The sequence below is a fragment of the Saccopteryx bilineata genome, chromosome 1 (assembly GCF_036850765.1).
Source record: "Saccopteryx bilineata isolate mSacBil1 chromosome 1, mSacBil1_pri_phased_curated, whole genome shotgun sequence".
In the NCBI taxonomy this organism is placed as follows: Eukaryota; Metazoa; Chordata; class Mammalia; order Chiroptera; family Emballonuridae; genus Saccopteryx; species Saccopteryx bilineata.
This window is the reverse complement of record NC_089490.1, coordinates 79,310,555-79,334,329: the sequence shown is the minus strand read 5'-3', so window position 1 is coordinate 79,334,329 and position 23,775 is coordinate 79,310,555. Positions and strand designations below refer to the sequence as shown.

Below are 23,775 nucleotides of genomic sequence, written 5' to 3'. Positions count from 1 at the left end.
ACACACACACACACACACACACACACACACACACACACAGAGCTCCACCACACCCTTTAATGACTCAGCTCAGTGTAGGACACTGCGGAAGGTAGCCATGTGGTGCCGAATGCTATTGACAATCTGTTCAGCTGACCTAGTCCGGCCATAGTAGTCTGTGAAGAGGCCATCGGGGCTGAGCAGGTAGATGGCAATGGAGTGGTCCACAATGTAATCTTGGTCTTCATCCTTGGGGCCGGCACTGTAGTACACACGGTAGCTACGGCTAACCTGGGCAACCTGCTCAGCAGAGCCAGTTAGGCCCAGCAGCCGTGGGTGGAAGTCCTGCACGTAGCGGGCCATGGCTGTGACATCATCCCGCTCGGGGTCCACAGTGATGAAGATGGGCTGTACTGGGGGCAGGCCTGGCTCAGCCTCTAGCTGCCGCACTACCTGTACCAGTTTTTCCAGCTCATCAGGGCAGATGTCGGGACAGTGAGTGAAGCCAAAGTACATCAGTACCCACTGGCCCTGGAAGTCAGCTTTGCAGCGAGCCTGTCCATGGTGATCCAGCAGGCTGAAGTCACCCTGGCCCACAGAGGCCTGGCGCAGGGCCTCAGTCCGCTGTTGCTGCTGTCGTTGCTCCTTCTCTGCCCTCATGGCCAGCCAGGCCCCACCCAATGCAGCCCCAAACAATGTTGTGACCAGCAGCCTAGTTCGCAGCCCAGGACCCTGGGGCTGGCCCTGCCTGCCTGTCTCTGCAGGGCCCTGCCTTGACAAGAGGCGGCACTTCACGTGGAGGGCCTCACCTCCAGGGGTCCTAAGGAGATCTGGAAGCTTGAGCTGAGAGAACCTGTGCAAAGCCTTGGGCGTCTGAGCCAGCAGCAGCACAGGCCTGATGATCCTGGAAAAGAGCAAGAGCCAGGAGTCAGAAGGTGCCTTGGTCTCCTAGGGCATCTCCCTTCACTCTGGAGAGACTGCCTGCCAACTGAAGGACCAATCCCACACTTAGGCTCACAGCTGTCCCTAACTGGTTACCCAGTGCTCAGCTGAGTTCTGAATGGGTTCACCTCTGAAGCCTTAATCTTCAGCTTAGGTGTCAAGTGTCGAAGCTTTTTGCTCCTGTCCTTTAGCCAAGAACCTCATTCTATCTCATCCCATCCTAGACTTACAGCTCCAGATAGCCCAGCACTCACCTGTGTTTCAGCATCTGAGCTGACAATTTCAAGTGCACGGCTTGCCTGTATTCCTGAGCACCCGTATCTGCAATAAATCCCCATTCAGTAAGGAGGCTGGTGAGTCTGGCGTCAACCTTAAAGACTGACTCCTTTGCCATTTTTCAGTCCACCAGCCTTGCATTTCAGAGATGACTTCAATCGTGGTCTTGCCCCGTTTTCCACCTTCGGCAGAAACCGGGTTACTCCTACCAGTCTGCCCACAGTGCAATTAACTGCCCACCCGTGTCGCGCCATCCTTCAGCCCTCCCTCGTGGAACCTTCTTTCCCGCACGCACCCGAGGGGAGATGGTAAGGTTTCCACTTGCCACAAACCACACCCTCTTCACATCCCAAGTTTCCGACAGCAGCTCTAGTGGCTCACAATTCACGCCCTGCCGTTGCTTTAGTTTAGTGACTTCCGTGCCGTTCGTTCTACAGGGATCTTTGGAGGTTTGTTAGCAGGATATCCGAGAACCCCCAGTGAAGCGGCTGCCGTCCACCCCTTGTCCCCAGGTTCCTGGGCTTAGGCTCTGGCTGGGTGACCTTGGGCACGTCTCGTAGCCTCTTTGTACCTGCTTCTTTATATAAGATAAGGTCTAAGCGGCACACGAGATGTGTCTGGCAAGCTAAGGCACGTGCAGATAGATGCCTCTCGGCCCCTCTGGGAGCCCTCCAGGGCAGCCTCTGGAAACGTCGCTGGACACCGCCGCAAACTACGCACTGAACACGACCCAGGAGCCCGGCCGCCCCTCCGTCCCCTGAACCCGGTACCTTAGCAGGCTCCCTAGGCCCGACCTGCACCTGGGGCAGTCCGGTGTTAGGGCCTCGCGTCAGGGAACCCGGACCTCAGGCTCCCAACCCCGCAGCCTGCCGGGACTCCGCTATAGTGCTGTGCTCGGTGCCAGCGCGCATGCGTCAATGGTGCCGCGCACGCGCGGTGACTACTGGCAGTATGCGCGGAAGGCGATACGGGCCCGCCAGAAGTCACGTGCTGGGCGGCGGGGCTTCTCTAACCCCACCCATTCCGTGGGGTGGCGGGGTATTCCTCACTCCGGGTCCTCTCGCCCATCCTGCCGCGCTTTCGCTCCTTTCCCGTGACGCGCTAGACATGGACACTGCTTTGTGGCCCTTAGGCTTTATTACTGCGTGCCAATCTGCGGCAAGATGAGCTCAGCGAAGGGCGAGGGGGAGATGAAGGGTGCGCGGTCCGAGAGCACAAGCGCCCCCTGCAGGGCGCAGAGCTGTGGGCCGCTGAGCGCGGGCGTGTCCAGATGCACTCGGAGCCAAGGCGTCCCTATGGGTAACGGAATCCGCGGTTAGTGGGCGGGGCGGCCCCCAAGCGGGGCAATCAGCGGGAGGGAGGGTGAGGGCCGGAATCCACGCTCACCGCGGCTCAGCCTCTGGCCCACGCCGACCAGCAGCTCGGCACCCACCCCCAGGCGAAGCGGCTCCCCGGCGCGATTGCGCCCGGCCCCGAGCTCGTGCAGTACGCGCGCCAGCGGCAATGCCTGGATTTGCTCCACAGTGCCTGCGGAGACAGCGCTGGGTGGGGTGGCAGCAGGCGAGGACGGGGCCGGGGTTTAGGAAGGGGGGGGGGCCTGGACGAGGGGCAGGACGCAGGTCTGGGGAAGCTCACCGTCGGCGGGCGCGAGCAATTCCTCTTGCTCTCGTGCGCGGGGCAGCAGCTGCCGACGCTGCGCTGGGGTTCCGGAGCATAGGGCTCGGGCCAAGCCCGGGTCAACACCCTGCATCGCGAGCATTCGCTCGAAGCGGTCCCGGGCCGAGCTGTTGTCCAGCGCCGCGGCTACCCGGGTGATGCCTTCGGCCTGGGCCTCAGCCTGTCCGTTGAGCCAGAGCAGGGTGCCCCCTGCCAGCGGGAGTCCAGGGCTTAGATGCAGCGGGGATGGTTCTGTAGCTCCGGCCCCCAAACCTGTTACTTGTCCACTCACCAAGTCTAGTGACCAGGTCCCGCAGGTCTGGTGGCCCTGCGCCGTCCATGCAAAGCAGCGCCTCCTCCACCTCCAGGGTGTGGCCCACGCTGCGGCCCAAGGGGTTGTCCATAGCGGTCAGAGCCGCTGCAACTCGAAGACCCAGGCCTGCGCCTACATCAACCTGCGACGACACGGTTCAGTGTGGCCCCCTCCCTGCGTCCTGTGGGGCCTCTTGTAGCCCGTGTGTTATCAAACTCCAACTGGAGCTGCACCCTTGGTTGCCAGTTCCCCAGGAGTGAGGGGGTCACAGGCTTTGGGTGATGGTGGTGAGGGGCAGACCTGAAGCAAGCAATATGTCAGACTTAAGAGGTGGGGGTCAGAAAGACCTTGTACCTGGCCGGGGGCAGAGAGCCACGGAGGGTTCCCCAGATCTGAGACCAGGTCAGCCTTGTTGTTGGGTAAGGTTATTGAGTAGGGGAGTGAAGGAGGGACTGGAAGCTGGGAAGCCAGATCTTGGCAGAGACCATGGTGAGACAGGGCTGCTGAGTGGATGTGGACTGAGGCAAATGGGGAGCAGATGGCTCAGTTATGAAGGGGTGGTTGTGTCCATCTGTGGAGACCCTCCCCAACAGAGAGGCCAGGACCACAAGGACACCCATTGGGGAGGCCACACAGGCTCCATGGGCACAACTGCTCACCAGTGCTCTTGCCAACTTCTGGGCCTCTGCCTGGCTAGAGAAGACTGCAGCCCCTCCAAACTTCACATCCACCACCAAAGCAGACAGGCTCTCCACCACCTTCTTACTGAGAATGGAGGCTGTTTGGGCGGGGGGGAGTAGTGGAGCAGGCTGGAGGTAAAGGAGAGTCTGGAGCTACCTGGGAGATGCAGGGCATTCTGACAGGTCAGTCATGAGAAGTCAGGGACTCTGAACATTGAGGATGAAGTCCCTTATGATGGGGGTCGAAGGACCTGGGCTGTTGTGCATCAACCTGGTCTCCCTCTTGAGTTGGTGGTCAGGCATTCTGTGATGAAGGAACACTAACCCTGGGGTTGGGGAAGTCTCACAGACCCCTTATGCAAGGATCCCTTACTATTCCATTGGAGGTCAGGCATTTTTTTAACATGCAGAAGGTGGACTATGGAATGTTGGGTCAGGTCACCTGTGATAAGTGGCAAGCTGTCAACAGTTGCTGTCACATCTCTGGCTTCATACAGTATTCCATCTGCAGGAACTAGTTTCTTGCTCTGACCCACAATACAGCAGCCCACTCTCTCCAGCAGAACTTGCATCTGGCCAAATCCACAGGACTCCCAGTAAATGTCAGTGACCTCTAATCAATTATCCCATCACTAATTCTGATCGGGACTCACTAGCAACCTTGACAAATGTCTGAAACCATTACCAGAGACTTATGAAACATTCTGATAAGTTCTCATTAATGACTGGGTCAACCCAGGTATTAATCAGAGATGCTGTTCAATGTCCTAGGGCCTGTTAATCCATCAGAGACCCATTAGTGATTTTGATCAAGTCCCTATTATTGACTGCAATCAAAGTTCCATTTAACCTGGCCTGTGGTGGCGCAATGGGAATATGCTGAGGTTGCTAGTTCAAAACCCTGGGCTTGCCCAATCAAGGCACATATAACAAGCAAGCAATGAACAAAGTTCCACTGGTAACCTTGATCAAAGTCCAATGATCAATGATCCATGAATAACTGATTAATATCCTAATTAGTAACCCTCATTAATAACCCATCAGTGATCCTTCAGCGATTTTGGTTAATGTTTCCATCAATAACCTAGATCAATGACTACATGTACCTGTTCTGGGCTCTGGATGACAGTGAATCCAGGAATAGACTCGAGTTTATCCAAGGTGCCCCCCGTGTGTCCTAAACCACGTCCACTGATCATGGGTACCTGCTGGACATGGATACTAAGTACACCTGCACAGTCACTCCCTCCACCTCTTCCCTCACCTTCCTTGGTTAGGATTTCAGCTGGAGTTAATTATTAACTAAAGAATTGTAATGAGTGTCCAGCTGGTGGCAAGGGAAGGGAAAAGAAATTGTCCTGGTCTATCCTTGGGGGCACAAATCTGGGGGACTGAGGGAGGAGTACCCAGCTTCTCCCTTGGGACACCCTTCTCGGGTACTGAAGGGGAAGGGGGTGCTAGATAACTTGGTCCTGTTATAGGGGCTGATGAGAAGGGGGCCCAAGTTCTGTCCTGGGGGGCAAGAAGGCTGTGTCCTGGCTTGGGTGCTGTGGACCAAATTAGAGGTTGAGAGCTGCTGACCTCTTTGAGGTCAGTTTCTGGTCTGGAAAGGAGGGATCTCACCTTGCAGCCACAGGCAGCCAGGGCAGGGGCCAAGACCAGGCTGACCTTGTCACCCACTCCCCCTGTGGAATGCTTGTCCACGAGCTGCCGGCGCCAGGCCTCTGGCCACTCCAGCTGCTGCCCAGAGTTGGCTAAGGCCTGGGTCAGCGCCATAGTCTCCTCCAGATCCATGCCTTGTAGTCGGATGGCCATGAGCATGGCCCCTAAGCATAGGGTGCAGTGGTGAAGGCAGCATGAGGGGGCGTTCCCATAGTGATGGGTTATCTTGGGGTGACAGTGGTAGGGTGCTATGGTGTGTTCAGGGAAGGAAGTCTCTGGGTCGGAGTCAGGAGTACCCAATCATCCACACACACCTATTTGTGCACCCTGCGCGCTCCCGTCCACCACAGCGCGCACGAAGCCCCGAATGTCCCCTTCGCTCAGACGGCCTCCGTCTCGCTTCAGGCGGATCAGCTCTGGGAGCTGCTTGGGTTCTGGGGGTGAGTCAGTAGGACCCCGGGGCTCTCCCAACGAGAGGTCACACACTGAGGTTGGTGCCTGGAGTCCTGCGGCCGCCATTGCTCCGGGCCTACAAGGTGCGAAGCACACCTGGAGCCTGCCGCCGCCCTGCTTCCGTCTGTGCTGCCAGGTGCACTTGTCACCACCCTGTTCCCGTTTCTCGTGTCCGCCGCCCCCCCCCCCCCCCCCCCCCCCGGTCCCGTGTCTGTGCTGCACGTGTGCCTGTCTCCGTGTCTGGTCTCATAACTGGACCCCCGTCCATACCTGTCCCAAATCTCGGCCTTCCTACTTCAGGCTCCAGCCCGCTTCCGTCCTACTGCGCCCGTGGCCACAAGCTCAGAACTACATGGACAGGGCGGGCAGGTTCGCGATAGACACAGGAGGGCCAAGGATGGCGGGTAGGCGGGGCCCTCAGACCGGCGGGACTCTGGACCAGTCACCGCCTCTAGGAGGCGGGACAACTGTGTTGTTGCTTTTTTGTTTTTTGGTGGTTGTTCCGGCCAACTATGAGTGCCCAAGGGAACACGAGACTTCCAGGACTTGAGGGGCACTCCCTGCTAAGCTCCATTCCCTTTTGGCGCGCCCCCTACTGCCGAGTCCCCGTCGCGCGCACAGAAAAGCGGACGAGAAGCTGGCTCCAGGAGCTTTAAGCAAATGTTTGTGGGACCGCGCCCGCGGCCCATCAGTCCTCCACGTCCGTCACAGGCCAGGCCAGATAGTCAGAGTGCCGGATTCCAAAGGTCCAGCCACGAGGCTTCCGGTGCTGTGGACCCAGGAGATGTTTCCGACCTTGCGGAACTGGTCGTGTGATTCCGCGCCGGGGTTCCCATTCCCCAGGGACCCTGATCCCAAACCTCAGACCTCATACCCTCGGTCCTGGACCAGGACCCTCATTCCACTGCATCTGAACTTTGTCCCTGGACCCCACCTGGTTCACGTTGTAGGCTGCGGGCCCGGGATTTAGACTGTTGTCCTGGGGGAGCGAATTCCGTGCTAGCATCGAGAACTGGGGGGCCCGAGACTTGTAGATGCCAGGGTTCACCACGTGGTAGGCGCAGGGACCCGGGGTCTGCGGGAGGACAGAAGGGGCTCTGGGTCCAGCTTCCAATTCCCGCTGTCCACCGACCCTTCCCCTTGCTCCCTGACCCTCGGGAGTCCGCCCTGTTGACCTCTCACAACGCTGTGGCCGCAGCCTCTCCCCACCTTGCTGAGATCCTCGAAGACGCTGCCCACTTCGCTGCGGCCATAAATGGAGTAAGTTGGGGCCGAGACTTTACCAATGACACGCGGGCCCAGGAGCGAAGGCACTGTGTAGGTCCCGGGTCCTGGGAAGCAGCCAGCGAGGGGTGGAGTCTGAGGGTGGGTCTTTGCGGATGGCCCGGGTCTCCCTGCCTCTGCGAATGCTGGGTGGTCCCGGCATCTGGTTAGGTGGGAAGAGCCTCGGGGTTGGATCGGAACTTCGTGGTCTCACCTGGGGTTTGCTGCTTTGTGTGGATGTCCCAGTTTCGGGAGGCGATGGTGTGCCGAGGCGCGCTAGGGTACGTGGCGTTACCAGCTCTCTCTGGGAAGTATCTGCCTGTGGGGCGAACCGTGGTTGTGGGTGGAACTGGGCTGAGGTTCTGGGATTAGGGGGACACCGAGCCACGATTTGTTAAAGCCAGTGGGGCTTGCAGTTCTTTGGAGATAAGATATGAAGGCACCGAATTTGAAGTATTAGGGTACCCATGGATGGGCTCGGGGCTCAGATGGAGGGTTTCCAGGGGGGCTTCCCTGGAGGCGGCTCAGCACTGGGGAGGCCGGGTGCCAGGGGTTCTGACCGGGTCCAGGAGTGAGGCTCGGCGCTGCTTGGCGCGGGCGGCCGTAGATGGAGTAGGCGGGGGTGCAGTCGCGGCCGCGCATGGTCATGTGAGCAGGCACCACCACGTAGCCGGGTCCGGGGCCGCACGAAGTCTGCTGCGTGGGGAGGCGCAGGCCAAAGGTGAAAGCAGGGGCACGGGGCCGAGACGGGTCGTGCAAGTTGTAGCCTGCAGGGCGGCCCAGCATTATCCCGGGCCCAACTGCTCTCGCCCAGGGCACAGCACCCGTTTCCCCGTAACAGACCTCCCACTCTCCAGTCCGGGGTATAACACTACACTCCCGGCATGGACCTCGGTAGCCCCTTTCTCCCCAACCCCATCTCGCGCAGCCCTGCGCGCCGCAGGTACCCGTGTTCGGGGGCAGCTTGTATTTGGGCCCCGGACCACTGTAGAGCGCCGCGATGGGGCCGCGGGGCCGGTGCGGCCTCCAAGGACCGACCCAGCCGTCCGAGCCCATGTCACGGTGGATGCGCTTACGGCCTGCAGCACCTGTGGACAGAAGTTGGAGGCCCCGACCCCTCCTCTCCAAACTGGCAGGGGATGCACTTCCCGGCTTTCCAGTTCGGCCCGATTTCACGGGTGGAGCCCCACCCGTTTCCCAGGCGGCAGGAAAACAAACGGTAGCTTTCCCGTCTCTGTACGGGGCAGGGAGCTTGCTTTGAGCCCAGCTCCCATACCCTACCCCCAAATCTAAGTTCGGTAAAGGGGTGTGTGCTCACCCCAAGTTTGGATTCAATACCCCGAAGAGGGAATTCCCTGGATTCCCGGGTGCCTGGGACATTTTGAGGGCATCGGGTGAAGATTCCACATCCAGGGAGCGGCATTGGAGATCCCCAATGCCCGGAGGGGGACTCGAAGTTTATACACTAACCTGCTCCTGTGGCTCTGGGCTGGGAAGGCAAGTGAGGTGCCTGGATTCCCGCCTCCGCCCGGCCCAGCTCCTAGACCCCATTGTGTCCCCGTCTGCCTCCTGGCAACCGGACTGGCAGCCCCCTGGCTCCGCCCTCTTTCCCCCACAACCACCACCTGTCCCGCCTCTCCTCTATGGAGCTTGGCATTGGCAGGCCTGCTGCAGACTGGGCCACGAATCAGAACGCTGGCCTCATGCTCCCCCAGGCTTCAATATGCCCATTCAGAAACAGAAAGATCTATAGACAAAAAATAGGTATGAGAATAAAGAACTTGAATAATACAAGCAGCAGTTTCAGTTTATTGTTATGTGCAGAGAGAAGTTTACATTTATTTAAACCCATGGAATATTTGCAAGAAACAATTATGTACAGGGCCACACATATATACATACATACATACATACAAAAACCATACGAATTGAATAAAGAGACAGACTAGGACACATGATTTGATTATAATCCAAAACAATTCTTTTTTTTTCTGTTTTATTTATTTTATTTTTATTTTTTGTATTTTTCTGAAGTTGGAAATGGGAAGGCAGTCAGACAGACTCCCGCATGTGCCCAACCGGGATCCACCTGGCATGCCCACCAGATGGCATGCCCATCTGGGGCATCGCTCGGTTGCGGCCAGAGCCATTCTAGCGCCTGAAGCAGAGGCCACAGAGCCATCCTCAGCACCCGGGCCAACTTTGCTCCAATGGAGCCTTGGCTGCGGGAGGGGAAGAGAGAGACTGAGAGGAAGGAGAGGGAGAGGGGTGGAGAAGCAGATGAGCACTTCTCCTGTGTGCCCTGGCCAGGAATTGAACCCGGGACTCCTGCACACCAGGCCGATGCTCTACCACTGAGCCAACCGGCCAGGGCCCCCCAAAACAATTCTAAGCAAACAAACAAACAGAAGTTAACCAAATGAACTTAAATAGTTTGAAATTAGCAAATTGTCTTTTAAAAACTCCTGGTTCAAAGAGAAACTCAAATATGAAGTTTCAAATTATATATAAGACTCCAAAGGTAGATGCCTTCATACTCAGTTCTATAGGACATAGCCAAAGCTGTGTTTAGTGGAAACAAAGTCTTAAATGATTTATTAATGAAGAAAATTTTTAGGTAAACTTTAATATTTATTTTACAAATATTAGAAATAAGAACTGTCAAATAAACTAAAAGAATGAGTCTGTTCTGCCTAGCCCAGCACTCACTTTCCTGCTCTTAGAAGAGAAAGGGGCAAGAAGGAATGTCTAGTGGTCTGGTGGGAATTCCTGGCCTTTGCCTACTGAGCACTTAGCTCAGTGCACCAGCCAAGGAGTGAGAACCAAGATAGATTGGTGAGGGCCGCTCTTCTGAGGCCTCCACGTGGCCTCTGAGGGCTGAAACGGGGAGGTGCATAGGGGGTGCATTATCTGCAGAGAATTTTATAACAGTACTTGGAGTGCTGAATTAATCTACTTCTCATTATCTATATGAGCCCAGCAATTCTAAAGAAGGTCAGAGGTAGCCTGACCAGGTGGTGGCACAGTGGATAGAGTGTTGGACTGGGACACGGAGGACCCAAGTTCGAAATCTCGAGGTTGCTGGACTGAGTGCCGGCTCACCAGCTTGAGCAAGGGGTCTCTGGCTTGAGAGTAGGATCATAGACATGACCCCATCCATGGTCACTGGCTTGAACCCAAGATTGCTGGTTTGAACAAGGGGTCATTTGCTCTGCTGTAGCCCCCCCCCCCCCCATCAAGGCACATATGAGAAAGCAATCAATGAACAACCTAGGAGACTAAGAAGCCCAATGAAGAACTGATACTTCTCATCTACAATATCTCCTTTCCTGCCTGTCATTCCCTATCTGTCCCTCTCACTGTCTCTGTCACAGACACACACACACACACACAGACACACACACACAAAAGGTCAGAGGTAAGATTCTCCCCCAAATCTTTTGTTGGTCAAGTTTTAAATAATACTGTGCTGACTGTTGAGTTTTAGAATCATATGTAAGTTTTATATTAGCATTTTTTAAACTTATTCTTTAGTAAACATTGTATTCTGCATGGACTTCCCTTTTATGGTTGACAGGCTTTTCTTAGGTTAAGAACCTTGTGCTTGGGCATCATGAGATTCTGCAGAGCTCAGGGCTGGGCAGTTAGTGTCCTCTTCCTGTGATAACAGATACTTCTCCCTTCAAGCAGTGCATTTGAAATGAGTGATGATACCAGAGTGTTGTGACAAGAAACAGTGAGTTCTCTGAACTCTGTAATGACCATCTAGAGTTTTTATTTGGGTTTAAAATTTAAAATAGTGAAATAGGGCAAGGTGTAATATTTTTGTTTGGATGATACAAACTTTATTTCATGTGTGAAATATTTTACTGAATTTGAATATTTAAAATCATTTGTTCAGTCACGGTGGGCTTCAGCTATCTGAGTAAAAGAGTCGTGTTGGGATGTGCAAGAATTCAGAGTAGAGCATGCAGGTGACCAATGTGAGGAAAATACTACAAAAAGATGAGAAACAAATAGCAGACACACCAAAGCCAGACTCCAAGATGGACAGAAACAGAAAACATTTTGAGCAATGACTCTCGTACACACACACACACACACACACACCACACACACACACACCACACACACACACACACCAGTTAAGATTAAATTGCTTCAGCAACACCCAGGAGGGAGAGAAGTATTTCAGAGGCTTTATCTTGTTGAGAGAAGGCCTTGACCATCTTGTTTATGACCAATGGTAGAGGCATAAGTGTCTAAAAAGAGCCAGGAAAGGAAAATAAGCAACAGAATAGATGAGCTTAGGAGAGTCTCCAAATTAAAAATCGAGGAAACAGAGAATAGCAAAAATAAAACCTCCAAATCCATCCCCCAAGTGGAGGTGGGAGGAAAAAAAGTTTTATAAAATTAGAAATAAAGGACAACAATATAATCAGTGAACCCGTACATGAGATGTGAGTGGGCTGCAGGTACTGCTATGGGACAAAGTGCCCATGAGAAACCGTAAAAAGAAAAGAAAAGAGATTACTTTCCAGTCACATACAAATCACATTTGTGTAATGTGTCTGTGGAAATATATATTTTTCAAGTTATTTGAAATATATATAAGTAGATTTTGTTTGTCCCTGTGTGCTATGCTTTTTCAATTGATATATTTGAAAGATCACATGTTAATCATATGAATACAGACAAAGCAGTGATTGCCCTAATTTCTTATGCTTAAAGATTTTTATATAGATTTGGTTTCTATTAATTCTTCCTTTCTTTTAGATACTTATAAAAGTTATTTGTTAGTGTGTCAGGCACTCCTATGCCCATTTAGAATTCCTTGGCCTGATATACTCTGGGTCACTTGTCAGCCACCTCCTGTGGTAATTGACCAGCTGCACCTTGCTCCTCCCTTCAGGGCAGTCTGGAAATGCAGGAAATTCATGCTCCATGAAGAAGACTTTGATTGAATTAATTCTTCCCTCTTCGTCCGCTGGATGACAATATTGGGGAATGATGAGTTTATTTGACCTCTTGGAGGCTGATCCCATGAGAAGGAGCAGTCAGCATGCTCAGTACCAGCAGTGGCTTGCTCGCTACCCCTGCTCCCTGGGTTGCACCCTAATAAAAACAGTGCACACGGGTTTTCACCTCAACTTTGCTGTCCTAGAAACTCAGGCTTAGTCAACTTATTATCCAGTCTTCTTTATTTAATTATAAGGGCATTTAAAAGCTATGGTCGTGGGTTTTCCCCCTAAACACAGTATTACTTATATCTCTAGTTTTTGATACACAGCATTTTTATAGTTATTAATTTTAAAATACTTTGGCTATTAAAAGTGAAACTACTGGCCCTGGCCGGTTGGCTCAGTGGTAGAGCGTCGACCTGGTGTGCGGGAGTCCCGGGTTCGATTCCTGGTCAGGGCACACAAGAGAAGTGGCCATCTGCTTCTCCACCCCTCCCCCTCTCCTTCCTCTCTGTCTCTCTCTTTCCCTCCCGAAGCCAAGGCTCCATTGGAGCAAAGTTGGCCCAGATGCTGAGAATGGCTCCATGGCTTCTGCCTCAGGTGCTAGAATGGCTCTGGTTGCAACAGAGCAACCCCCAGATGCATCACCCCCTGGTGGGCATGCCAGGTGGGTCCCGGTCGGGCGCATGAGGGAGTCTGTCTGACTGCCTCCCCGTTTCCAACTTCAGAAAATACAAAAAAAAAAAAAAAAAAAAAAGTGAAACTACTGTGATCATCTGTGTGCAAGTGTTTTACATAGACGTTTCACTTCTCTGGGATAAGTGCCCAGGAGTACTATTGCTGGGTGGATGGTAAGTGTATGTTTGTTTGTTTTTTAAGGAGCTGCCAAAGTTTTCAGAATGGCTGAACCATTTTACATTCCCATCATGTGACTTACTTTTTAAAATCGACATTATACTGCCGAGAGTCATCTACATTGTTAATGTAGCTTTAATTAATTCACATTCGCTGTTTATAGCAGAAAATACCAGCCAGTGTGATGAGGCACAGTGGGGTGTCACAAATGAATTACAGATGTGCATTATAATATTAATGCATGTTTTTCACGGATATAAATTATAATCCAGTTTTAAAATAGCTAGTTAAAATTTTATATTGGTTCAGATTACATACATTTGGACACTACTTCTGGAGCCCCCTCTGTAATAAAGTTGAGGCATTATTTGTATTTTGGAGGGTGGTGTGCATAGCACCGACCACCAGAGTGCGCTCTGTATATGCTGCACCACCTGGCCCCTCCTCCCCTTCCCACTGATAGCACATTTTGTCTAATTGTTAGTTAAGATTTGTTTATTATCGAAGAAATGTTTTGTAATATTTGGCAAGGAAGAGATATAGTTTTTCTTCTGATTACTTTGTTCTTATTTTTCACAAAGTTTAAAATAAATACATATGGTGTGTATGACTTCTGCCTTCAACATTATCAGTATCAGCATCCTCCTCCTCCTCCTCTCTGGTACCAAATACTTCAAAATAAAACACTTGATTTTGTTTTATCAACTGTTACATCTTGATTTGCTTATATATTAAATATTGGTTGTTGATGCTAATGATTAGCCTAGTGATTCTTAATTTCTAGATTGTTGAGACATGACTACCTTCCCTTCTTCCCGTGGCTCAGCTGAGAACTGACCCATCTGGAGGGAGCCAGTCTGTGGAGAGACAGCGAGGTCTTGACTGAGGTCGCTGTCCTGCTCCAGGACCCTCATATGCACACCTTACCTCTTGGTGTACACACTCCTGAGGGCTGTTTCTAGGCCTGGAAATAATTTGATGTATTTCTTGTTACTTGGAGGGACTACATATGCCCAGTCCCTTTTGGGGGGAACCTACAAATGTGTGTAATGTGATGAGAACTCCTGATCACCCTCAATGCTGGGAGCTTACATGGTGTATTTACAATGTCTACAACTTGCCTATGATGCAGGATAATGACAGTTTGGGGACTGTGTGATAATATTTATCATTTTAACCACTTGTAAGGTACAATTCGGTGACACTAAATATATTCACAGAGCTGTGTGCCCATCACCCCTGTCTATACCCAAAACTTTTCATCATTCCCAAAATATACTCAGTACTCATTAAACAATAACTCCTCTTTCTCTCTTCCCAGCCCCTGGTAACCTCTAATCTACTTCCTGTCTCTATGAAGTTGACTGCTCTAGGTAGCTCATTTAAGTGAAATCATACAATATTGGTTCTTTTGTGTCTGGCTTTTGGCACTTAGTATAATGTGTTCAAGGTGAACAGGTGTTGTAACACGTGTCAGGATTTCCTTCCTTTTTATGGCTGATCCAATGTATGCTCATACTATAGTTTGTTTATTCATCTGTTGACGGACATTTGGGCTGTTTCTTCCTTTTGGCTATTGTGAATAGAGCTATGGACATGTGTGTACATATACATGTTTAAGTACCTGTTTTTAATTCGTTTAGATATGTGCTTTAAATTGCTGGGTCACATGATAATTCTATGTTTTGTTTTATAAAGACCTGCCAAATTGTTTTACACAGTGGCTGAACCATTTTATATTTCCACGTGCAATATATGAGAATTCAAGTTTCTTCACTGTCTTGTCAACACTTTTAGTTACTCTTTTAAGTTTATAGACATCCTAGTGGATGTGAAATGGTACCTTGTTGTGATTTAGGTTTGCATTTCCATAATGACTAATGATGTCAAGCATCTTTCATATACTTACTGGTCATTTATATATTTTCTTTTGAGAAATGCCTATTCAAATCCTTTGCCCATCAAAAAGTATGGGTTGTGCCTGACCAGGCGGTGGTGCAGTGGATAGAGTGTTGAACTGGGATGCGAAAGCCCTGGGTTCGAGACCCCGAGATCGCCAGCTTGAGCCCGGGCTCATCAGGTTTGAGCAAGGATCACCAGCTTGAGTCCAAGGTTGCTGGCTCGAGCAAGGGGTCACTCGGTCTGCTGTAGCCCCCCAGTCAAGGCACATATGAGAAATCAATCAATGAACAACTAAGGAGCCACAACGAGGAATTGATGTTTCTCATCTTTCTCCCTTCCTGTCTTTCTGTTCCTCTCTCTGACTCTGTCTCTGCCACAAAAAGAAAAGAAAAGAAAAAAGTATGGGTTGTGTGTTTTTGTTGTTGAATTGTAAGAGTTCTTATACATTCTGGATTCTAGACCCTTATCAGATATATGATTTGAAAATATTTTCTTCCATTCTGCAAGTTGTCACTTTAAAAAAATATATCCTGGGATGCACAAAAGTTTTATATTTGTTGAAGTTTAATTTATGTTTTTTCTTTTGCTGCTCATTTTTAAATTATTTATTTTAGAGAGAGAGAAAGAGACAGAAACACTAATCTGTTTCTGTATATGCCCTGCCCAGGGGATTGAACTGGCAACCCCTGCACACCCAGACAACACTAACCAGCTGAGCTATTTGTCCAGGGCAATTTGCTGCTCATTTATTGGTGTCATATTTAAGAATCCATTGCCAAATCCAAGATTATGAAGATTTACTCCTGTGTTTTCTTCTAAGATTTTTATGGTTTTAGCTCTTACATTTAGACTGTTGATCCATTTGAGTTAATTTTTATACCTAGTGTGAAGTGGGGGTCCAACTTCAGTCTTTTGCGTGTGGATGTTCAACTATACCAGCACTATTTACTGATGAGATTATTACTTTCCATTGAATGGTCTTGGCACACTTGTCAAAAATCAATTGACTGTAGACACAGGGGTTTATTTCTGGACTTTCAATTCTATTGGTCTGTATGTCCATCCATATGCCAGTACCACAATGCTTTGTAGTAAGTTCTGAAATTAGGAAGTGTGTCTTCCAACTTTGTTCTTTTTCAAGATTGCTTGGCCATTCATGGACTCTTTCAATTACATATAAATTTGAGGGTGGGCTTTGCCATTTTGCAAAAATAGCCATTGGAATGGTGAAAGAGGTTGCATTAATTCTGTAGATCACCGTGGACAGTCTTGACATCTTAACAATACTGTCTTCCAGCCCATGAACACAGGATGTCTTTCCATTTCTTTAGGTCTTTAATTTTTTTCAGCAATGTTTTGTAGTTTTCAACAGACAAGTCTTTTGCTTCTTTCGTTAGATTTGTCTCCAAGTATTTAAATCTTTTAAATAGTATTGTATTAGGAGGGCCAAATCCCTACAATGTAGGGAAGGAACATGTCCCAATAGTTTCTCCATGGAGGGCACAGTTTTGCCCTGGATCTGGATTTGATAAAGAGAGATGTTTTCTTTCCACAGAGTATGTGACTAGGCCCTTCCTTGGTCACCTGTGTGTCTCTAGGACCCACCAGGGTCCTTAGCACATTGTGATGTTGGTTGGGACAGTTTCCTGGGCTCAGTTCCTCCCCACCACAGTGTCTGAAGGTGTCACTTGGTGGACACTTCTGTTCTCTGAAGCATCCTGGAGCTTATACTGATGACAGAGGTCTTCAGAAGCTGGGTCGAGATACCTGATGGGGTACTGCATGCCCTACAGGGGGTGCACATGGGGATGTCATCTTCATGCTCTCCAGGTCTTTGGGTCTCAAAGTGAACCAAGAGGCAGAGCCTGGAAATGAGACAGAGAAAAAGCAGCAGTGTCCAGCAAGCCCGCCCCCAACTTGAGGTCTACCTTAAGGCATGGGCCCACCTTCCTGTCATCTAATATGCTCGGGAGAGCTAGGAGGCAGCCCGATGGGTGAGATACCTGAGGCTCAGCAGAGCCCAGGCTGGGTGCCAGGGCCGCTCCTTGGCCATCTCCTTGCTGCCTGAGTCAGGGAGAAGTCCTGTGTCCCAGAAGAAGGAACAAATACACGTTGTGGGGGACCCCGCTTTGTACCAGGGGCTTCAGTCTCTTTTTCATGTCTGGGCTCCATCTGGCACCTGTCCCAAGACTTACTCCTGAGATCAGCTTAAGTGAGATGCATATGGAGGAGACAAAGCTCTTCGCCTGAGAAACCAGGCTCAGGGGAGAGGCCAGCTGCCTGCCCAGCATAAGCCTCCACATACCATTCCGTGAGGGCCTGAGTCCCAGTGTGGAGGGTGGGAGTAGAGTGACTAGGCTAGGATGAGGGAGGTTTGAGGATTGAGATGGGACACCCAGAGGTCAGGCTGATAGAGTGCCCAGGGCCAGAGGAAGGATTCTGGAGGGTCCTGGGGACTGGCTGACAGGAGTAGATAAAGAGAGTCGCATCAGGCTGGACTTGGGGCTCTCCAGGGGTGGGGTGAGGGCAGCATCTGGGCAGTCAGGACACTCCAGAGGGTGCAATGAGAGGCCTAGGGGGCTCTAGAAGGGCCAGGTGGGCTGTAATAAGCCAGGCCAATAAAGGAGGAAATACAACTTTTGAATTTTCTTCATTCATTTTTTTCTCTTGACAACTTAGAAAATTACTTTTGAAAACTCTATTCCATCTCTGCTGAACTCAGGTTAGAGAAGTGCAGAGGCAGGTGGAGGAGAAGGTATGGGGGCAGACTTGCCCCCCCCCCCCAGGTACCCTGATATCTCCTGGGAGAGCATAGTGCAAGCCTCCTCTGTACCCGGTGAAGTGGGTGGTCGGAGGCCGTACTCTCCAGCAGCCCATCTCTGTGCTGGGCAGTGCTTAGTGTCAGGACCCACACCCTCCATCGTCTCCCTCCTTAGTCTGAGACCAGCCTGCGAACTTGGCACCGGGGCTGTGTCCCCACCCCCACCCACAGTGGAATCGTCTTCTCGAGTTTCTGGTAATTTTATCAGGGCTGCATCATGTTGCTAAAGATAACATCTCCTTATGGGTAACTCTTCCCTGTCAGAGCCCCCTGAGCTGTCCCCAGGCTCAGGAGGGACACTGGGTGTGGGATGAGTTTGGGGGCACGAGGGTCTGTTAGGCAGAAGCAGGTCAGCTGGGATTGTGAAGCAGTGTGAGGCGCACTGCCATTTGCCATGGAGCCTATGGAGTGGAGAGCAGGATCTGGGCGGGGGCCTGGAGCGGCCCTGGGACTCCTGGAGCGGTTGTAGATTGTCTCCTGATATCTCCAGCAAGACCTAGTGAGAAACCCCCAAGACTGGAATGCAGGCACAGAGAGCCACCCCTCCCAGGCCAGGTAGAGTGATGGCCCCGGGCACAGGTCCACCTTAACTGGGCAGCCCTCTGGGCGGGGCACCTTGCTGATGCCATCTGCACAGACACCCCAGCCTGAGTCAAGACAGGCTGCACGCGGCGCACACAGCTTCCAGCCTGCTGCCCTGACTTCCAACGCTGGGTTTGTGACCCAGCACCATGATCCAGGGTGCCTCAGAGCCTGATGGCCCCGGCTGGGGCTGGGACGGGGATGGGGACGATGACTGGGACAACGCTGTGCTCACGCTGCTGGCGCTGGCTGTGGTGGCTGCCACGGCACTGGCCTTGCACTGGTTTGGCTCTGGGCAGGACCAGGAGGCTGCAGGACCAGCATCCACAGGCCTCCAAGCTCAGCCTTCTCGGGCAGGAGGAGCTGGGCCAGTCCTGCCCCCAAAGTCCAAGGTCAGTGGTGGCATTGAGAGACAGAGCTCAGAGCAGGGGAAACCAGACCCTCCAGGACTCGGCCAGGGGAGTCCGGCTACTGCAGGTGCCCAGGATCACCAGCCCCCAGGAAGTGGAGATCTGACCGCCACAGCTGCACCTGCACTCAAGACATCTGTCAAGGTGGCCAGTGGAGGGGCCTTGGGACAGCAGTGGGGTAATTCCACTCCAGAAGTCCTCCGAGGTAAAGAAAAGGAGCACCTCAGGCCAGGTGCTGCACTCCTGAGTAGGAGCAAAGTAGGGGGGATACCTGCCCCTCTCCTGATACACTTCACTCCACGGAGTCCGGACACAGAAGTGGAGATGCAGGCGGACACAGGAGCTGTTCGAGCCAAGTCATCAGCTCACCAGGCCGCGGTCCACACAGGGGAACAGGACACCAGCTCCTGGAAACAAGGAGTGGGGCCACCTGGCTCATTGGGGAGGAGTTCAGGCAGCCTGCGGTGGCAGGTGAATGACAGCTCAGGAGCTAGAACCTGCCGCCCTCCAAGGCTGGACCCCCTACGTCTGGGTGCTGTGGTGAGTGTGTGGGACGCTGTAGATGCAGCCAGCGGCCTCTCTACAGCTGCCCAGAGGTCCTCTAACCCCCAGGAATCGCTCCCACCAGACTCTGTGCATACTGGACGCCTGACAGACGGCTCAGAGAGGGGGTGTGGGAAAAGCAGCCCCCAGTCAGACCCAGCTTTAGTTCTGGATTCAGGGACTAAAGTTGATGAGAGCAGGGAAATTGGATCCTGGGCCCCCAGAGAATCTCAGGGGTTCCCAGCCTCTCTGGAAGGCTGGCCCTGGGCAAAGAGGGAGGTCCTTGTTACTAGGAGCTTCAGCCAGGCCCCAGGCTCCATGGGTCCATCGTCAGTGGGGCAGCAGTGGGGATGCCCACCCTTGTCCCAAGGGCAGGGGACCACAGTGGTGGACACTGTGGGAAAGGCTGGGGCTAATGGCTCTGGAGACCACTCTTTCCTCAGTTTGGGGCCAGGTAGGACAGAAAAGCAAGGGACCCACGATGTTGGAAAAGGGAGAGGACCCTGGCGAGGCCAGGGGGAGCTCAGCAGTGGGCAGGTGGCTGGCAGTCTGGACAAAAGGAAGCCAGCCACAGAGAGTCTCAGTTTTGCCCCATCCCCATGTCCCTCAGCCACACACCCCCTAAGCACCCCTAAACCCCTCTCACCCTTAGCTTCTCCAACTGAAGCACATCTTCAACAAGGCCTCTTACCTGCAGCTCCAACTCTTCCAACCTCATCTCCCTTACATTCTTTGCCGCTCAGAGTTGACCAGGATCCTGCTAAGAATGAAAATCTCAGAGCAGTGCCAGCCCCAGTCTCAGCTGCAGCCCCTACCCCTACCCTAGCTTCAGTTCCATCCCCAACCACAGCCCCTGCTCCAGTGGCAGCTCTAGCGCCAAGCCCAGCTGCATGTGCACCTCCAGCTCCAGCCCAAGTTGCATCTCCAGCTCCAGCTCGAGGTGCATCCACAGCCCAAGCTGTAGCCCCAACACCAGCCCCAGCCGCAGCCCCAACCCCAGCCGCAGCCCCAGCTAAAGCCCCAATCCCAGCCGCAGCCCCAGCCCCAGCTAAAGCCCCAGCCGCAGCCCCAGCTAAAGCCCCAATCCCAGCCCCAGCCGCAGCCCCAGCCCCAGCTAAAGCCCCAGCCCCAGCCCCAGCTGCAGCCCCAACCCCAGCCACAGCCCCAGCTAAAGCCCCAGCCCCAGCTGCAGCCCCAGCCCCAGCCCCAGCTGCAGCCCCAGCCCCAGCCCCAGCCCCAGCTAAAGCCCCAGCCCCAGCCCCAACCCCAGCTAAAGCCTCAGCCCCAGCCCCAACCCCAGCTAAAGCCCCAGCCCCAACCCCAGCTAAAGCCCCAACCCCAGCCCCAGTCACAGCCCCAACCCCAACCCCAACCCCAGCTGCAGCCCCAACCCCAACCCCAACCCCAGCCACAGCCACAGCCGCAGCCCCAGCTAAAGCCCCAACCCCAACCCCAACCCCAGCCTCAGCCCCAGCTGCAGCCCCAACCCCAACCCCAACCCCAGCCTCAGCCGCAGCTAAAGCCCCAACCCCAGCTGCAGCCACAGCCCCAACCCCAGCCTCAGCCCCAGCTAAAGCCCCAACCCCAACCCTAGCCCCAACCCCAGCTGCAGCCGCAGCCCCAACCCCAGCCTCAGCCCCAGCTGCAGCCCCAACCCCAACCCTAGCCCCAACCGCAGCCGCAGCCCCAGCCCCAGCCCCAGCTGCAGCCCCAGCCCCAGCCTCAGCCCCAGCTGCAGCTGCAGCTGCAGCCACAGCCCCAGCCCCAGCCACAGCCCCAACCCTAGCCCCAGCCCCAGCTGCAGCTGCAGCCACAGCCCCAGCCCCAGCCACAGCCCCAGCTCCAGCCCCAGCCACAGCCCCTACTCCCACTAGTAAGTCAAGGCCCAAATGTCAGGAGCCTACTGTAGTGGCCCACAAGGGCAACCAGGAAGGGCAGGTCTCAACTAGCTGGGGAAATCTTATTTCAATGGTTCTTAGGAGTCACCCCTTCCCCAGGCAAGAGAGACCCCAAGGGACAGCCATAAAGGCAGCTCCAGAAAGCTCTAGAGAGCCCAGCACTTGCACAGCCTCAGAGAACAGGGAGTCCGGTTCTCTCCCTGAAGGGGCCGTCCCCAGTCTTAAGGACAGGCACAGCTCCCCAGCTGGGCTGGTCACAGGAGCAGAAATAGGGGCCCTGGCTGAGGCTGGATGTCAAATACAGCAGAGGTCTGAGATGAATGAAGTTGCAGTGCCCAGGGCCCCATCTAGGCTGTCTGAGCAGAGAAAGCCTGGCTCTGCACCATCCTCAGCTGTAAGTCAGGACCCACAGCCTGTTCCCAGGCCACGGAAACGCAGCATGTGCGAAATAGAAATAGCAGAGACCTCTGCACGGAAGGTAAGCCAGGTGGCCTCAGGAGAGGCGCCAGAGAGGAAGTCCAGCCCTGTAGGCAGCAGAGGGGTCCTCACAGAGAAGCAGAAAGAGGCCCGCAAACTCATGGTGTTTCTGCAGAAGCCTGGGAGCTGGGGGGTGGTGGAGGGTCCCCGGAAGCCCAGCTCCCGGGTCCAGGAACCGGCCTTGGTAGCAGCTCCGCAGCGGCGGCTGGACCTAGGCAGCTGCCTGGATGTACTGGCCTTTGCCCAGCAGCATGGGAACCTTGGCCTGGCCCAGGAGACCTATGCCTTGATGAGCGACAACCTACTGCATGTGCTGGGGGACCCGAACCTCTACCGGCAGCTGAGTGGGGCTGACCGGGAGCGCATCCTGAGACTTCGAACTGGCAGGGGCCAGGCCGTGCTGGGGGTCCTCGTGCTGCCCAGCCTCTACCAGGTGAGCCGCTCAGGGCTCACAAGGGGCTCCCATGTGGAGGAGCCTCCTGCCACGGGTCCTGTGTCCCTGCCTCCTCCATCACACCTGCACGTGTTCAACCCCCAAGAGAACACATGGAAGCTCCTGACCCAGGTGCCGGAGGAAGCTCCCCTCAGGGGCTGTGGTCTCTGCATCATGCACAACTACCTGTTTTTGGCGGGGGGCATCCGTGGCTCTGGAGCCAAGGCTGTCTGTTCCAATGAGGTCTTCTGCTACAACCCTCTGACCAACATCTGGAGCCAGGTGCGGCCCATGCAGCAGGCCCGTGCCCAGCTCAAACTGGTGGCACTGGATGGGCTGCTCTATGCCATCGGGGGTGAGTGCCTGTACAGCATGGAGCGCTATGACCCCCGCACAGACAACTGGAGCTCACGTGCGCCCCTTCCCGCGGGCACCTTCCCTGTGGCACACGAGGCTGTGGCCTGCCGTGGGGATATCTACGTCACCGGGGGCCACCTCTTCTACCGCTTGCTCAGGTACAGCCCCGTGAAGGATGCCTGGGATGAGTGCCCCTACAGTGCCAGCCACCGGCGTTCCAGCGACATGGTGGCTCTGGGGGGCTTTCTGTACCGCTTTGACTTGCTGCGCGGTGTGGGAGCCGCAGTGATGCGCTACAACACTGTGACAGGTTCCTGGAGCCGAGCCGCTCCCCTTCCCCTGCCGGACCCTGTCCCCCTGCGCTGCACGGTGCTGGGCAACACTATCTACTGCCTCAACCACCAGGTCACTGCCACCTTCACGGTCTCCGAGGGGACTGCCCAGTTCCAGGCCAAGGAACTGCAGCCCTTTCCCCTGGGGAGTAAAGGGGTCCTCTGTCCATTCATCCTGACTCTGCCCCCCGCAGACCCGCTGCAGACTGCCCTCTGAACTGCTCTGCACCAGGACTGCAGCTGCTGCTCTCCGGGCAGATCCTGGGCTGGGCTGTGAGTCCAGGCAGAGCACGGGGAGGTGGCTGCTCTTCTTTTTAGGACACCTTTCCCTTTGTTATAATAAAGCCTCGTGTTTCCCCCTCCTCCTTTTCCCCTCCTGTGAGAGAGCAGAGGCTCCCTGCACCTGTGAGCTGGTTGCTGGGCTTCCCCAGCACACCCCTAAGCCTCCTGCCTGTATGATCGAGTCCTTGCCCCAGCATCTAAGCTGGCTCACAGAAACCCTCCTGGGGCAGTGGGCTCCCATGGACCAGGTTCCCCTGTCACAGCACCAACTACACTGCCTGGAAATAATCTGCCAGGGCCCCATTCATCCCTAAGGACCTGGACTTGGTTGGCTGAGCAGTTGGGAACTACTGAGCGAGATTGGGTCGGAAAAGGGAACAGGGAACAAAGAAGTCCCTAGGAAAACATCCTCCCCTCTGGGATTTTCTGCCCATCCTGAGGCCGTGGGGAACCTGGCTTCACTTTCCTCAGAAACAACTCAGCTCACCTTCGTCTGGTTGGTACTCAAGTGCCCGGAACCCTTGCCTGTGACATTGCTCTGCTGTCTAGCCCTTGCCCATAACCCTAGCCTAGACCTCAACAGGACCATTGGGACTCATGCTCCTCTGCAGCGTTACGAGGTCTCTCCCACCTGCTCAGCCCCTCTGCTTCCTGCCCCACTTCCCACCAACCTCCTTCTTAAATGAGACCTGGGCTGT

General features: G+C 53.8%; 5 protein-coding genes across 13 annotated transcripts; 2 read left to right on the top strand and 3 right to left on the bottom strand.

Moving 5' to 3' along the window:
• Window positions 1–43: 43 nt before the first annotated feature.
• Window positions 44–2,186, bottom strand: SCO2 (synthesis of cytochrome C oxidase 2). 5 transcript variants are annotated; one of them, XM_066254647.1, is made up of 3 exons: window positions 1,968–2,186; window positions 1,176–1,242; window positions 44–883 (listed from the first exon to the last, which is right to left on the bottom strand). In XM_066254647.1, the coding sequence occupies exons 2-3, from the start codon at window positions 1,187–1,189 to the stop codon at window positions 70–72; spliced, it is 828 nt and encodes a 275-aa protein (XP_066110744.1). In that variant the 5' UTR covers window positions 1,190–1,242; window positions 1,968–2,186; the 3' UTR covers window positions 44–69. The 5 variants fall into 5 exon arrangements, with proteins under 5 accessions (XP_066110744.1, XP_066110762.1, XP_066110750.1 ...); XM_066254665.1 differs by having other exon boundaries at window positions 1,998–2,186; XM_066254653.1 differs by lacking the exon at window positions 1,968–2,186 and adding an exon at window positions 1,493–1,961.
• Window positions 2,187–2,315: 129 nt separating this feature from the next.
• On the bottom strand, window positions 2,316–6,460 carry TYMP (thymidine phosphorylase). Of its 4 annotated transcripts, none has more exons than XM_066254606.1 (10): window positions 6,232–6,460; window positions 5,823–6,037; window positions 5,470–5,672; window positions 4,953–5,054; window positions 4,289–4,418; window positions 3,826–3,944; window positions 3,146–3,308; window positions 2,833–3,063; window positions 2,584–2,724; window positions 2,316–2,490 (listed from the first exon to the last, which is right to left on the bottom strand). In XM_066254606.1, exons 2-10 carry the CDS (start codon window positions 6,025–6,027, stop codon window positions 2,336–2,338), a joined length of 1,449 nt encoding a protein of 482 aa, XP_066110703.1. In that variant the 5' UTR covers window positions 6,028–6,037; window positions 6,232–6,460; the 3' UTR covers window positions 2,316–2,335. The 4 variants fall into 4 exon arrangements, with proteins under 4 accessions (XP_066110703.1, XP_066110711.1, XP_066110720.1 ...); XM_066254614.1 differs by having other exon boundaries at window positions 4,953–5,051; XM_066254623.1 differs by lacking the exon at window positions 2,584–2,724.
• A 143-nt stretch (window positions 6,461–6,603) lies between these two features.
• Window positions 6,604–8,822, bottom strand: CIMAP1B (ciliary microtubule associated protein 1B). 2 transcript variants are annotated; one of them, XM_066254680.1, is made up of 7 exons: window positions 8,543–8,822; window positions 8,172–8,312; window positions 7,785–7,991; window positions 7,439–7,543; window positions 7,171–7,292; window positions 6,896–7,036; window positions 6,604–6,730 (listed from the first exon to the last, which is right to left on the bottom strand). In XM_066254680.1, exons 2-7 carry the CDS (start codon window positions 8,278–8,280, stop codon window positions 6,650–6,652), a joined length of 765 nt encoding a protein of 254 aa, XP_066110777.1. In that variant the 5' UTR covers window positions 8,281–8,312; window positions 8,543–8,822; the 3' UTR covers window positions 6,604–6,649. The 2 variants fall into 2 exon arrangements, with proteins under 2 accessions (XP_066110777.1, XP_066110772.1); XM_066254675.1 differs by having other exon boundaries at window positions 8,695–8,816.
• A 9,672-nt stretch (window positions 8,823–18,494) lies between these two features.
• On the top strand, window positions 18,495–21,172 carry LOC136319246 (uncharacterized). Its single transcript, XM_066252587.1, has 3 exons — window positions 18,495–19,426; window positions 20,125–20,238; window positions 20,893–21,172. Exons 1-3 carry the CDS (start codon window positions 18,495–18,497, stop codon window positions 21,170–21,172), a joined length of 1,326 nt encoding a protein of 441 aa, XP_066108684.1.
• Window positions 21,173–21,251: 79 nt separating this feature from the next.
• KLHDC7B (kelch domain containing 7B) lies at window positions 21,252–23,012 on the top strand. Its single transcript, XM_066253039.1, has one exon. It carries the CDS (start codon window positions 21,267–21,269, stop codon window positions 23,010–23,012), a length of 1,746 nt encoding a protein of 581 aa, XP_066109136.1. The 5' UTR covers window positions 21,252–21,266.
• The last annotated feature ends 763 nt before the right edge of the window (window positions 23,013–23,775 follow it).